Source organism: Haliotis rufescens, unplaced genomic scaffold, assembly GCF_023055435.1.
Source record: "Haliotis rufescens isolate VD_foot unplaced genomic scaffold, xgHalRufe1.0.p SCAF_17, whole genome shotgun sequence".
NCBI lineage: Eukaryota > Metazoa > Mollusca > Gastropoda > Lepetellida > Haliotidae > Haliotis > Haliotis rufescens.
In genome coordinates, this window is record NW_025963857.1 from 22,080,515 (window position 1) to 22,093,989 (window position 13,475).

General features: G+C 39.0%; 2 protein-coding genes across 2 annotated transcripts in view; one reads left to right on the plus strand and one right to left on the minus strand.

Moving 5' to 3' along the window:
* LOC124133973 (60S ribosomal protein L13-like) lies at positions 1-6,092 on the minus strand. The gene is made up of 4 exons (XM_046498581.2): positions 5,988-6,092; positions 3,176-3,426; positions 922-1,095; positions 1-249 (listed from the first exon to the last, which is right to left on the minus strand). The coding sequence occupies exons 2-4, from the start codon at positions 3,419-3,421 to the stop codon at positions 46-48; spliced, it is 624 nt and encodes a 207-aa protein (XP_046354537.1). The 5' UTR covers positions 3,422-3,426; positions 5,988-6,092; the 3' UTR covers positions 1-45.
* LOC124133970 (mannosylglucosyl-3-phosphoglycerate phosphatase-like) overlaps positions 6,044-13,475 on the plus strand; it is a 25,304-nt gene continuing 17,872 nt past the window's right edge. Inside the window, exons 1-6 of the mRNA XM_046498579.2 lie at positions 6,044-6,128; positions 6,973-7,173; positions 7,544-7,630; positions 8,918-9,057; positions 10,880-11,005; positions 12,846-12,971. Coding sequence (XP_046354535.2) covers positions 7,014-7,173; positions 7,544-7,630; positions 8,918-9,057; positions 10,880-11,005; positions 12,846-12,971 — 639 coding nt within the window. The 5' untranslated portion in view covers positions 6,044-6,128; positions 6,973-7,013. The remainder of the gene's footprint in view (positions 6,129-6,972; positions 7,174-7,543; positions 7,631-8,917; positions 9,058-10,879; positions 11,006-12,845; positions 12,972-13,475) is intronic.

Sequence of the window (13,475 nt, forward strand, 5' to 3'; positions counted from 1 at the left end):
TCTTTTTCCTTTTTTTTTAATGTCCACAGCTTTTTACAGTTTGCTTTACTTTTCCTTCTCAGCAGCCTCCCTCTTCTTCTTTTCACGCTTCCCGAACAGCCTGGCGTTGACGCGAGCACTACGCAGAGCGGCGAAGGGACTGAATCTCTTCTCTCTCTTGCTGATCTTGCGAGCCTTCTCACTTCTGTGCACCTGTCTGATGGGCATGATGTCTCCCTTGAGTTGGGTGGCTGTCTTGATCTGTTCAGCCTTTAACACAAACATCAACTCATTCACAAACAAGAACTCAACAAGAACTACCTAGAATCTGGTACATACATTTTTTTATAGCTACTCGATAAATCGCAAATAACAATAAAGAACGATAATTGTTTTGAGTATGTTTGAGAATTAAACTTAATACTCATTTTTCATTATTTTGAAGTTTATGAGTATATTCAGGATATGCAAAACTTAACACCCCATTCATAAAATAGACTGTACATAACGATGACATCTTGTGTAAGAAATAAAAGACTTTAATTGTCTAACGTTCAATGAAACACTGCAGGGAGAATAAACCACTCAGGTGATAAATAGTTCACTTGCAGAAGTGATGAAAGAATCGAATAAAGTCACTGAATATAAATAGCTCATTGGCATCCTTAGCCTTGGCATAATCTGATAGAAAATACAAACAAATATTGTTTGAAGAACAGGATATCTAGTACTGCTGAAATGCCAATTCAACCAAATAATATGGTTGATGGTTGTTATATTCTTGTTTAATATATTAGTGTTCATATCAGTCGATGAACGTCTCGTCCATAATATTACTTACAGGCCGCAGTCAATGCCAGTTATATAATAGCTGGAATATTACTTTGTGCGAAATTGTACGAAAAAAAATATTTAAAAAATCCAAACTATTTCCAGACTGACCGTTGCATCTCCCTTCTTGGGTTTGCTTTCCTTGCGTGGGAAGAGGATAAGTTTGGAGTTGTACTCCTTCAGACGCTGCACATTCTGCTGCAGAGATTCCACCGTCTTGTTGCGACGACGGAAGTCAACTGAAATACCAATGGATCTGGCTTGCCTCTTGTTGATACCGGCTTGCTGTAAATAAGAGTCAAAAACTATTACACAAAACAAAAGCCAAAATTACATGATTACTGGCAAAATTTACATTATGGTCTACATAACTAAGATTATTCTTGGGAAGAGAGCAAGTTTATTATGTTTCTGCACCACTAGGAGAGGTGATATGGGGTTTAACATCGTGGTTAGGATAATTGCACTAATATAGCAATGTGTATGTGTGTACGTGTGGCTGCTTGTACTAGTCCGGACAAATGCTGATTTCATAACTTGCTAACCCACTCAGATACCATGCAAATGTTTAACATCAATACCCCAACCAGATAGTTTTCTGACTCCAAGCCAAACAGTTCTATGACAGATGGCTTATGCACCACAGATAAGAGCACATGCAAGTATCGTGACCGTGAGTAAGGTATCGTGATATGTATCGGATCACACAGTTGGTGTATCGTCCCAGCCCCAGTGAAGAGTAAATCTAGTGTTTGTTTGTTGTTTAACGCCGCACTCAGCAATATTCCAGCAATATGACGGCCGTTGGTAAATTATCGAGGCTGGACCAGACAATCCAGTGATTGATATCATGACCATCGATCCACACAATTGGGATCGATGACATGCTTCAACCAAGTCAGCGGCCCTGACCACCCAATCCTGTTAGTCGCCTCTTGCAACAAGCATAGTCGCATTTTACAGCAAGCATGGGATGCTGAAGACCTATTCTACCCTGGATCTTCACGGGTCTCTAGATCTGGTGAATCTGGTTTTACACTACTTGTACTGTTGTAGCACTGTCACCATGGTCACAGCAGGGCCAACCATGGGGTATTGAGCACCTGAATTGTTGAACTTGAACTTGCAAAATACATGTATCAAAAGGCTTGCACAACTTTTTTTCTACATCTACAACATAATGTGTTTTGTTGTCTAATGCCAAACACAAAGGTGTAATAGTATTAGCATGAAAACTAACTGCAGCCAGTGGATACTTGATGTAAAGCTCACTCTCAAACAGGGAAAGAAACACCTTAAGACATGCTGACACACTGAAAACACTAGACAAAACTTTTGAAAAGTTAACTGGAAGCCTGATGATCAAATAAACAATGTTTTATAAGATTTATATGGATCAATCTTGTATATGTAGGATATGGTTGCCCAGAGTGTCAAAGACTATTTTGACAACTAGCCCGAACTTGGATATTAGCATCATTTTCAGTAGTGTTATTATGTGGACTAGTATTAGCTGAGTTTACTAGAATGAACAGAATTTTACAAGACTCAGTGGCTAAAGTGGTTTGTTTGTCACATGCCATAGACAGCACTATTCCAGCTATACTAGTCATATAATCTGACTATGTCATCGTGTGCTCCACATTATCATGGTATAAGAAAATCTTGCAATCCACACCCTCAGTCGACTGTTGACTTATGCAAATCCAAGCACAATATTTCTTCAATTGATCACATACAGGACTCATTGCGGTATATCACAGCTACTCAGAGGTTAACACATCAACCTTTTAAAAATAGTTTATGGAATGTTTTTGAATGGAATTACCCCTACCTCCATTCAAAATTGGTTAGAAAAGAACCAATTTGTTTGGACAATGTCCCTTGACCCAAACTCGGTCCGAATATTCTGCGATAATATACAGTTGCCCGCCCTTGAGTCGCTCATGGCAGATACTTTGTTTACCAATATCACTAAAGAAAATCAACATCAACCAATCCAAATTGATGGTCATAACGGTTGAAGAAATAAAAGAAACATTTTGCGTATGACATATTAATAGGTTTGTGAGCGTGTGCCATTACAATCTATCATAAATTAACTACTGCGATAATATAGCATACCATGCTACAACAGAGCCTGAGAGGCCTGCTTATAATCGAGTCTGGATAAAGCAGACCAGTGCCTGATACTGTGGGCAATGACCTGTGATGTCAGTGTACAATATATCAACCAAGTCAGAGTCTGACCAACTGATCTATTTGGTTGCCTCTTATGTTCGGCAGAGGTTGCTGCCAAATTGCCAGTGACCAATTCTAAGGGGGAATCACATAAGGGGCCTACAATATGAAAACAACAGGTTACCTTCAGTTCTTCAAGAGTAAATCCACGACCAGCCCTGATTTTAGTGTTGTATTTGAAGGTTTGGCATCGTGCAATTGGGCGCAGATAACCTTTGACAGGGCGAGGGGCAATGGCACGAGCTTTCTGCACACGTGTATCTTGTCTCCTCTGTTTTCTCATTGGCTGGTTGAACCATGTCCTAACACGGCGCTGCCAGTCCTTGTGGAAGTGCCCATTGGGCACCATGTTGTTCCCTTTTGGAGCCATGATTGCTGTGAAAGAAAATGATTTCATTTGTCATTTACTTCCAAACCTTTCATTTTTGGGATAGATCTTGATTACTCATTGCTAATATGTTACAAATCACTTATTGTCAGATTGGCAACTGATACAGGGTTAGAAATGGCAACTTGTCCATTTGTCCGAGACTAGTGAAAATATAACAGATTAGTTTTCAACAAAAATCTAGTTTTTTTACATTAACCACTAGTTGGAAACCAGCTTTGGACTAGTTGGATATGACAAATGGTCTCAAGACCTGTGATACGGGATGTGCAATGTGAATATCATACTACTTTTCATATAGATATGGACTCAAACACTTCCTTTTCATGTATTACTTACACCAAACTGAAACATTCTGATAATAATTTTAATAGATGTGTTGTCCATTGTTCAGCACATACATCCTATCATTTACTGGTATTCAGAAGTTCTGACAAACATTGTTCATCCTTTGCAAAGTTTGCACCTGCCAGTGCAATAATCCTATGTGCTCAGAGCTCCAGATAAGCTGCGTATCTGCGTGAAATACGCATCAGAAAGGCAGAAATATGCAGTAAAATAAAATCCAAGCGCACGCAACGAACATTACAGATACGCTACAAAAATAAAACTTGTGCGTATCATCAAAATATTGTGAAGTAACCCTGCGTATTCGATTAGCAAATCAGCAACTTATTTTGAAATTTCTTGGGGAAGTATCGTGGTATTTTTGAGTCCTATAAAGCTCTAGAACCCACACGGCACCAGTTTGCAGGAACTAGATGAATAGTGTTTTAAAATATTTAACTTAAATACCCACATGTGTAAAAACTAGTGGGTAACAGAAATTTGAATACCCAGATAGAATTACTGATACCCAATGATTTTAAAAAGCATGGGTAAAGTACCCACAATACCAAAAGCTTATCTGGAGATCTGGTGCTGCAAATAACATTTATCAAGGTTGGAAATTGTTTCAATATTGATCATAGGAGATGAAAAACAAATTGAGGATAATATGTTAATCAATCATTATATTGGAACAGGCACTTTTAGCATGTTCAGTTTCAATCACTTAAATCAAAATAAATAAAACAAGTTTTTTAAAATAACATATTGCAATACACTGCTGGCTATGCAACACAAACAACTATGTGGAAATATGGCAATAGCTAAAGATGTTCAATGTTTTTCATATTTAAAGGAATTTAGGTCACAGACTTCATGATTGATGGCTTGGTGGGAAATTGCAGAGGTACATTTCACAAAAGCAAAATAATACAAGCATAAAAAACTACTTTTAGCCACTGCCAATGTGTGATATTTGATTCAATAAGGTGCTTCTTTGGGTATGCGAAAGTTATCAATATGTTATTGTCATATAGAAAACTCACTTCACAAAACATACAAAAGTTTGAAAGAACTTGAATGCTCACTAGTTACAAAGTCCATACAAAAGCAACTTATGACTTAATTTTTTTCAAAAGTATATTCATACAAACATTATGAATGTATGTTACTATTTGTGTCTTTCTTCATGCAAATTAATACTTTTTTGAGGGGGAAAAAATGTAAAAACAGGCCAAACTGAATTTCTACACAGAGTTATGGGAATTGAATTGCCGCGTGGGCAAGAGACCACCCTAACTGTTTACGTTTCCATATTTTGAAAAGAATATATGAATATTTGACAAAATCACTTATAAATGATGCCGATTATCTGGAATTGTTTTGAAGACATGATATATAGCCTTTGAGTGCAAGCTTGCATGGAACAAACTTGCATTCTTAGATAATCTAAGTCATTTATTTACTGTACTAAGTGGTAGAAACGAGTCATGAGTCCTTATAACAGAGCAAAACCCTAATAGTAGTTTGTTGGTTTGTTGTTTTACGCCACACACAGCAGTCTGTAAATAATCAAGTCTGGACCAAACAATCCAGTGATTGATATCATGAGCATCAATCCACGCAATATTGGGATCGATGACATGCTCCAACCAAGTCATAGATTCTGACCACCTGATCCCGTTAGTCGCCTCTTACAAGCATAGTCGCCGGTAAATTTGTACTAGTCCTTGTGATACCTTAACTATTGGGCTGTTTGGCAAGGACCACAGGGCTAGTGCCAATTTCTACCGCTAACCTCGGTACTAGAGTTTACTCATGTTATTAGGACACGGTTATGATATTGTTCACATAAGGACTGCAAATTGTCAGACTCAGCTGTTTTCGAACTTTATTGGAGCGAGTTGGCTGGTTACAGTTGACAGATTCACCCAAATCACGAAGAAACATATATAAAAATATAATAGAGTCAAAGACTTTTCTGTTCATTACAGCTAACATGCATTTAAACCGACACTTTTACACGAAGGCATAAACATAAATACCGTGGAGTCACATCAACTCAAGTTCGATTTTACACATTCATATGATAGATATCGTGTAAATATCAACACAGACAAATCGTGTTGGTATTTCTTAACATGTATGCGGTGGTAATTATGGTTAGATGTTTATGATGCTTTTGTTTTAACACGATTTCATTCAGGTATATAACACGCACCTGACTCGCTACGGTTCTAGACCGGAAAAGGAAGTTGTGAAGACCGATAGGGGGCGCAACTATTGCGGTTACTTCAAAAACTGGAATGAGTTGGAAAAAGTTTGTTTACTGTTCGATAAGCATGACAGACAAGAATCTGTGGTGAGAAATAAAACACATGACAGTTAAGAAGGGCATGCGCATATCTTACACCGAGACCGTCGATTAGCTAAGTTTTCAAAAGTATTTATGTTAATTCCTAAATAACATCCAGTTAGAACATCGGTCAGAAACATCACTTTAGTGTGGAACATCACCATGACACTGCGATATTTAGCGTTCAAGCAGGAACCGTTACAATATTTTTCTGCTGCATCTGAAAATATCCACTTACATTTGATCTTTAGAATTCTTTAAAAGTAACATGACAGTTGTCAAAAAGTATGTTCTTTCATTTTTGGCCATTTCTCAATCTCATTTCATTGAAAAATATTGTTTGGTAAGATTGGTACCTCATGACAACACTAGTGAGTAGTTTGCACTAATAAACTCATTCACTGATGATTATTACACGAAATAAAATACAGATGGCATGGAGCTTTTTCCACAAGAGAATCTCTCATATTCAGGTTAATTAGTTGTAGGATATATATTGCTGCAGACACAATGTCAGTTTAACTTGGCCACATAACTCGGTTGTGATGAGGCTAAAATATCACCACATAAAAACGGCTCCAAATTGGCCTCTCAAAAGTGACACAATGCTGTTTAAGCTATAACCAGCTCGTAATGCCAAGTAAATATTTTAGGCAGATCACACAACACAAGACAACTTCTAGAACATTTCTGAATCTCTACAAGCAGTTTCTAGCTTTTGCACAACTATTCTAGATGTGTTTCAACATATCACAGACATGAATATCAGCCAAGTAAAAGCAACAAGAATGAGATTATTAAGTCATAAAACTGTTGCAATTATCTTAATGTTTGATTCATTATTTTTCAGATCATATTAAAGGACCAAACATCATATGCACTTGACCCAAAATGTCTTTCACAATAATCCATTTCAATGATGTGTACAACATAGAGCCTCAGTCTGACGAGCCACTAGGGGGCGCTGCTCGTTTTGCGGGATATGTGGCCATGTGTAAAGAACAGCATCCTTTAGTCCTCTTCAGTGGTGATGCCCTCAACCCATCACTCAGTGAGTGACTTTAATACATTAATTGTGTAATCATGGCACGAAACTAACCCAATGTCAGGGTTTTATCTAGATATCCTCAATTGCCTATATTCGACCTCAAGTTCAGTAAAAATTCACAAATGGATTTGAATATTTCCCAATTCATCATGTTCATGCTGTTATAACAAATGTTTTGTTTTTGTTTGTTTGTTGTTTAACGCTGCACTCAGCAATGTTCCAGCTATATGATGGTGGTCTGTAAATAATCGTGTCTGGACCAGACAATCCAGTGACTGACATCATGAGCATTGATCCACACAATTGGGATACGATGGCATGTCAAACAAATTAATATTCATGCTTTTACAGAAGAACTCTGGTTATGTTGCAGTGAGCATCTTCTTGAAAGGAGAGCAGATGCTGCCCGTCCTGAATGGTGTGGGAGTCAATTGTGCTGTCTATGGCAACCATGACTTTGGTAAGGAATTTTCATTATGTTTGTTTGTAATGGTGACATGGCTCAGGTCAATTGACAGTCATAGCAAGTTTGATGGAAGTCATTAAAATTCACCTGAACCAACTTTCTCGATATTTCCGGTATGGTGAACATGGGTAGACTCCCTTGGTCAAATCTAGCTAGTCTGCCGATCATTTTGAACTAGTGGTTTATACATATAATATAACTATATTTTTGGAGAAAACAACTGGTCCGTCTGGATTTTCATCAGTTGGGGCTAACTGACTTGTGCCTTTGTCTGTCCCTGCTGGAAAGGGGTGTCAGACCATGCAACATAGTCCTATTTGATGTCCAGATCTTATATGTGTACCCCCGATCCCCGATTCCATGTATTGCCATGCATGAGGTCCCTTGACTGAGCTATATGGAGTTATCTCCCCTAGTTTGAAAGCTCGGTAGAACCACATATTTGTCTTTACAAACCTTGGACTCCTGGCATCAAACTGTGTACATGGGTTTCTTATAAAACCTACCTAAGTGATATGACCAAAATACTCTAAAAGAGCTACTTTAAATCTTGAAATTAATATGTGAGTGAATTAAATGCGAAAATGCAAATGGTGCTTGCTTGCATTAATTAAACTTTGCATTTATGTCTCAAAATGTCTGTTGACAATAAGGCCGCACTGCACATATTGGACAGTGGAAATACCAGCTTGAATATAGAAACAAACAATTATCTATTCCACATCACGGTTTATTGGGCAACAGTTACAACAAACACTAGAAATTTTCATAATGGACATCTGGTAAGTTATCATTGCTGGGGTCAAGAATTGAGTACTCCAGCAAGTCCAGACAGATGCCACCCTTGCAACAGTGTATTTTGGAGACTGCATCAAGGGCCGATATGACCCAGTGCGTATGAATAGGCTTCATCACACTTATCCTCACATCTACAGCCTTTGTCTTTTCATCTGCCTTCAAGTTTGTTGGCACCTTCTCAGCTTACAGAATAAAATAAACATATAATCTATGTGTTGTTTTTAGGGAAGTACTCTACTCAGCGCCAATCAGCGGTGCTATTGTTATTTGATTGAGGTAATGCTGGATTACTGGGGCTGGAGAGAAGTCACATTAATATTTTTTGCTCGGAGCCAGTAGTCGCATTAATTTGGAGATGCATTAATTTCAAGATTTACAGTATGTGTTAAAATTTGTAACCTCGCTTTGTTAGATTTATGATATCAAATGTGATGTCAGTGAATAAATGCTTGTTGATCATGACAAGGATGTCCTTTGTTTCAGATTTTGGTGTGGACCATTTAGAGGATTTTGCTGAGCAGTCATCATTTCCATGGTTACTTAGCAATGTCAAGGACAATCTGGCAGAGGAACCACTAGCATTAGGAGAAGTAGCGCACAGCTTGGTGTGGAATGACATAAAGGTAGTGTTTACCATTTATCAGATTCTTAGCCCTCTGGATACTTTTGAAAATTGTGTATTCTACCTCATGTAAATACTTTTGGAAAAATGACATTTGGTGACAGACCTGAAATGAACTTTTGGCTTGTTTAACACCTCACTCAGCAATATTCCAGCTGTATGATGATGGTCTGTAAATATGTAAGTCTGGGCCAGACAATCCAATGATTGACATTATGAGCATTGATCCCTTTGATTTAGGATACGATAACAGACCTGGAATTATTTTTTTGGGTTGTTTAAGCCCACACAAAGCAATATTCCAGCTATATGATGGCGGTCTGTAAATAATTTAGTCTGGACCAGACAATCCAGAGATTGACATTATGAGCATCAATCCATTCAGTTGGGCAGGCCTCAAAGTTACGACTAAAACCGATGCCAACACGACCTAAATTTCAGTTTGTCTACTGTCTAAAATTCAGAGGTAGCCAAATGACTACCTTAAAAAATTTCTTGTGGCAACTTAATTCTATTAAGTAGACACAAAAATAAATAACAGCTGATCTTGGAAAACACGTCTGCTTATAATTGTACTTGCAAATAATTCCTCCTAAAGTCGACAATGAACCGAAATACATAAATATTAATGTAATAAGTACTTTATTTTAGTTGACAATGCTCATTGGATAAGCAAGGATATACCTGTATGATCTAGTAACATAAATTGCATCATTGTTCGTCATGTTTGAGTCGAAAGTAACAAAAATCAAGTACAGTTTTCACTAATATACAGTTCAAAGACTAGTGCTATAACTTGTACATATTATAATAGTTATTTGATAAAAGATAATTTCAAATGCTTTTGGCTACCTACAATATTGGCTTGACTTCTTGATTTTTCCACTGGCTACCTGGGAAAAAATACTTGTAGCCATATGGCTACTTGGTAAAAATTTTAACTTTGAGGCCTGTTGGGATACGATGACATGCAATCAAGCAAGTCAGCAAGCCTGACAACCTGATCCATTTAATCACCTCTTTCGACAAGCATATTCGACCTGTGCTCTTATTCATAATCACTCGTAGCAAATGGAGGGGCGGTCGGGTAGCCTTGTGGTTAAAGCGTTCGCTCGTCACGCCGAAGACCCGGGTTGGGTACAAGAATCCTGACATGGGTACAATGTGTAAAGCCCATTTCTGGTGTTCCCCGCCATGATATTGCTGGAATATTGCTAAAAGCAACGTAAAACCAAACTCACTCACTCACTCACTCACTGTAGCAAATGGCTGCAAGATTGTTGATGTGATGTCAAGCAATAATCACTCGCTCACTTACTCGGAATACACACAGGTTCTCGACTTAGCTACACAAATGGCAGTGTAGAGCATATGTTCATTTAACCTACCCAGCTCCTTCTACACTAAGCATGTTTAGTGCTCTAAAAGCGAGGGGCCTATGACTTAATGTTACTTGGGCGGTCGGGTAGCCTAGTGGTTAAAGCGTTTGCTCGTCACGCCGAAGACCCGGGTTCGATTCCCGACATGGGTACAATGTGTGAAGCCCATTTCTGGTGTCCCCCGTCGTGATATTGCTGGAATATTGCTAAAAGCGGCGCAAAACCACACTCACTCACTCACCTTAATGTTACTTAAACACTTGTATCACTTTAAACACTGATTACATTATTTCTATTTTGATAGTTGATTATTGGCTGATGTAAGGATAAGATATATGTTTATCCATACATCGTATCCTTGCTTAGAACTCTCAACTTCTACATGCCTCTCAAACAAGACATTTTCTGATGATTATAAAGGGACATAACTCTGACCTGTTCCAGATTGGCTTTGTTGGTTTGGTGGAGGAGGAGTGGATAGAGACACTGGCGACCCTTGACCCCGAGGATGTCACATACCTAGACTTTGTCACCGAGGGTCAGAGACTCGCCAGCCTCCTAAAGAAAGAGGTGGGTGGGGGTCACAGAACATTCATCTTCCTTGGAAAACCGACCATCAACCTAAATATTAACTATCGAGTCTCATTAAGAATAGATCTTTTATGCCAATACCATACCTCCCTGAATGTGGTGGCACGTGGTACTGTGCACAGTGCACAGGTCACAAATCAGGTGAAGTAAAGCAAGGTCAGTCGCGGAGAGCCCTTGGATGGGTGACCAAGCTTGGCTCCTGAGAGTTTTTACTATTTTAGGGCTTTGGTCCCCTCCCACACTGAAGCACATGTAACACATGTGGCCTCTCCTTGGGCAAGGGACTTTGTTCGAAAATGTGCCTCTGTTCACCCAGCCATGAATGGGTACCCGGTAGGATGAGATGACAATGTGGTTGTTAACCTAACCTTACAGGCAGCTTGGGTTGTATACTCCCCATGGAGCTGAGAATGATTGTTGAGTGCAAACTGATCCAGTGACCGGGGTAATAATAACACTTTGAGCATGGTCCTGAGTGGTGTTGAAATACTAGCAATATAAAAAATAGCCTATTATGAATGAAAACACCACCTCCAGAGGACGTGGGTCAAGTGAACACTGAGCAAACTTTGACCATCCAATCAAAATACAGGATGTGTGGGTTCTTGAGGCAATCAGATGTCAACTTTCTAAAACAAGTCCGCTACATTTGTTTCCCACCTCATTTTGAAGATTTAGATTTTAACAAAAGAAACACGCAGAACACAACTGTTCCTTCCTTCAATGGTCCTCTCTTTTGGGTGTAGATGCCTTGGTATTCAGAAACATCGGATGCAGCCTTTATTGTCTACATTTGCTGGTGACCCGTGAAGATCCGGGGTAGAGTAGGTCTGCAGCAACCCGTACTTGCGATAAAAGGCGACTATGCTTGTCGTAAGAGGCGACTAACGGGATCGTGTGCTCAGGCTCACTGACTTGGTTGATGCATGTCATCGTATCCCAATTGCGTGGATCGATGCTCATGATGTCAATCACTGGATTGTTTGGTCATGACTTGATTATTTACAGACTGCCGTCATATAGCTGGAATATTGCTGAGTTCGGCGTTAAACAACAAACAACAAACAAACATAAGCTGGTCTGAATGCTTTGCTCACTTGCAGCAAACATTATAAGCCTTGACATTGCTTGGCTGATTAGAAAGTTCACCTGACATCTTCATGCAGAGAGCCATCATATCGGAGTAAAAGATCTGATTTTACTGAGATTGTGACTAATCAAAAATCATTTAAAATAATTTTGAGGTCCTCCTGTCACAGGCTTTTAACTTTTCTTTTTGATGTATGACGTATGTCTCTGGGGCAGCAAGCATGTGTGATTTATTCTTTGAGATACGTCTACATTCAGGGAAAATGCTGTTTGACAGCACTGACATTATGAGAGTTCTGAATCGTTCTTAACCATGTCAGTTAGGATGGTTTCCATAACACTTTCTCAGGGCTGTATGTTGAACTATGAGACACATCAGCCAATATTTCCAGAATGCATTTGATGGTCATTACTAGTCTCCATTACAAATAGTGGTGAGTGTATACTACTCAAAAGAAGTTCAGGATCACCTGATTCTTTCTATTTACTATAGTTAATCTCTCATGTCATGACAGATTAACTTCACCATTATGAAAGAATCGGGTGATCCTTAACTTCTTTTGAGTAGTATATGATAGCTTCTTCATATTAACTGTAAGTCATGTTAGAGCTTGCCAAAGATTATTTTATTGCGAGCGTAATCAAAGTAAACGTCAAATTGTGACAATGTCTAAGAATATTTTACATATTATTATTTGTTGTGTTATTTGTCTGTGAATCACTTTTCCAGCAAGGCTGTGACATGGTAATAGCACTGACCCACATGCGATGGCCAAATGACCGCCGGCTGGCAGAAAGTGTTCCAGATATAGACATCATCCTGGGAGGCCATGACCACGACTATGGAGTAGAGATGGTAAACACACTGCATTGCTGAATATCCCTGGGGAGATCATGTGAGGATAGACCATCTCCATGGCCTAGTGGCCGGAGAGTGGAAGGTCCGGGGTTCGATCCCTGTACGCATCACGGTTACCAAAAGACGTTAAAAAATGGTTCTTGTTGTTACCCTGTCTGGTTCTCAGGATTTAGGAGCTAAAACAAGGACTGGTCGCCTTGGAGTCAGTAATATGGTATTGCTCCCAGACCTGGCGGGTGGCTGGATGCGTGGAAGCTATGCCCAATTTTTTAAAAGTACTGATTTAATTTCGAAATTTTAATTATTGAACAATGGGATGGTGTGAATGTTGTCCAAACTGCACGAAATTGCTTAAAATGCAATCAAATGTTTAATGTCTGGCATGCCCCCAGACCCCCCTACAGTTTTCCTCTTCTTTTTTTTAAAAGCTGCTTACATCCCTGCAGTTAACTGAACTCTCATGCCTTCGGGAAGATGTACACTATTGCTTGTTTGATTGTG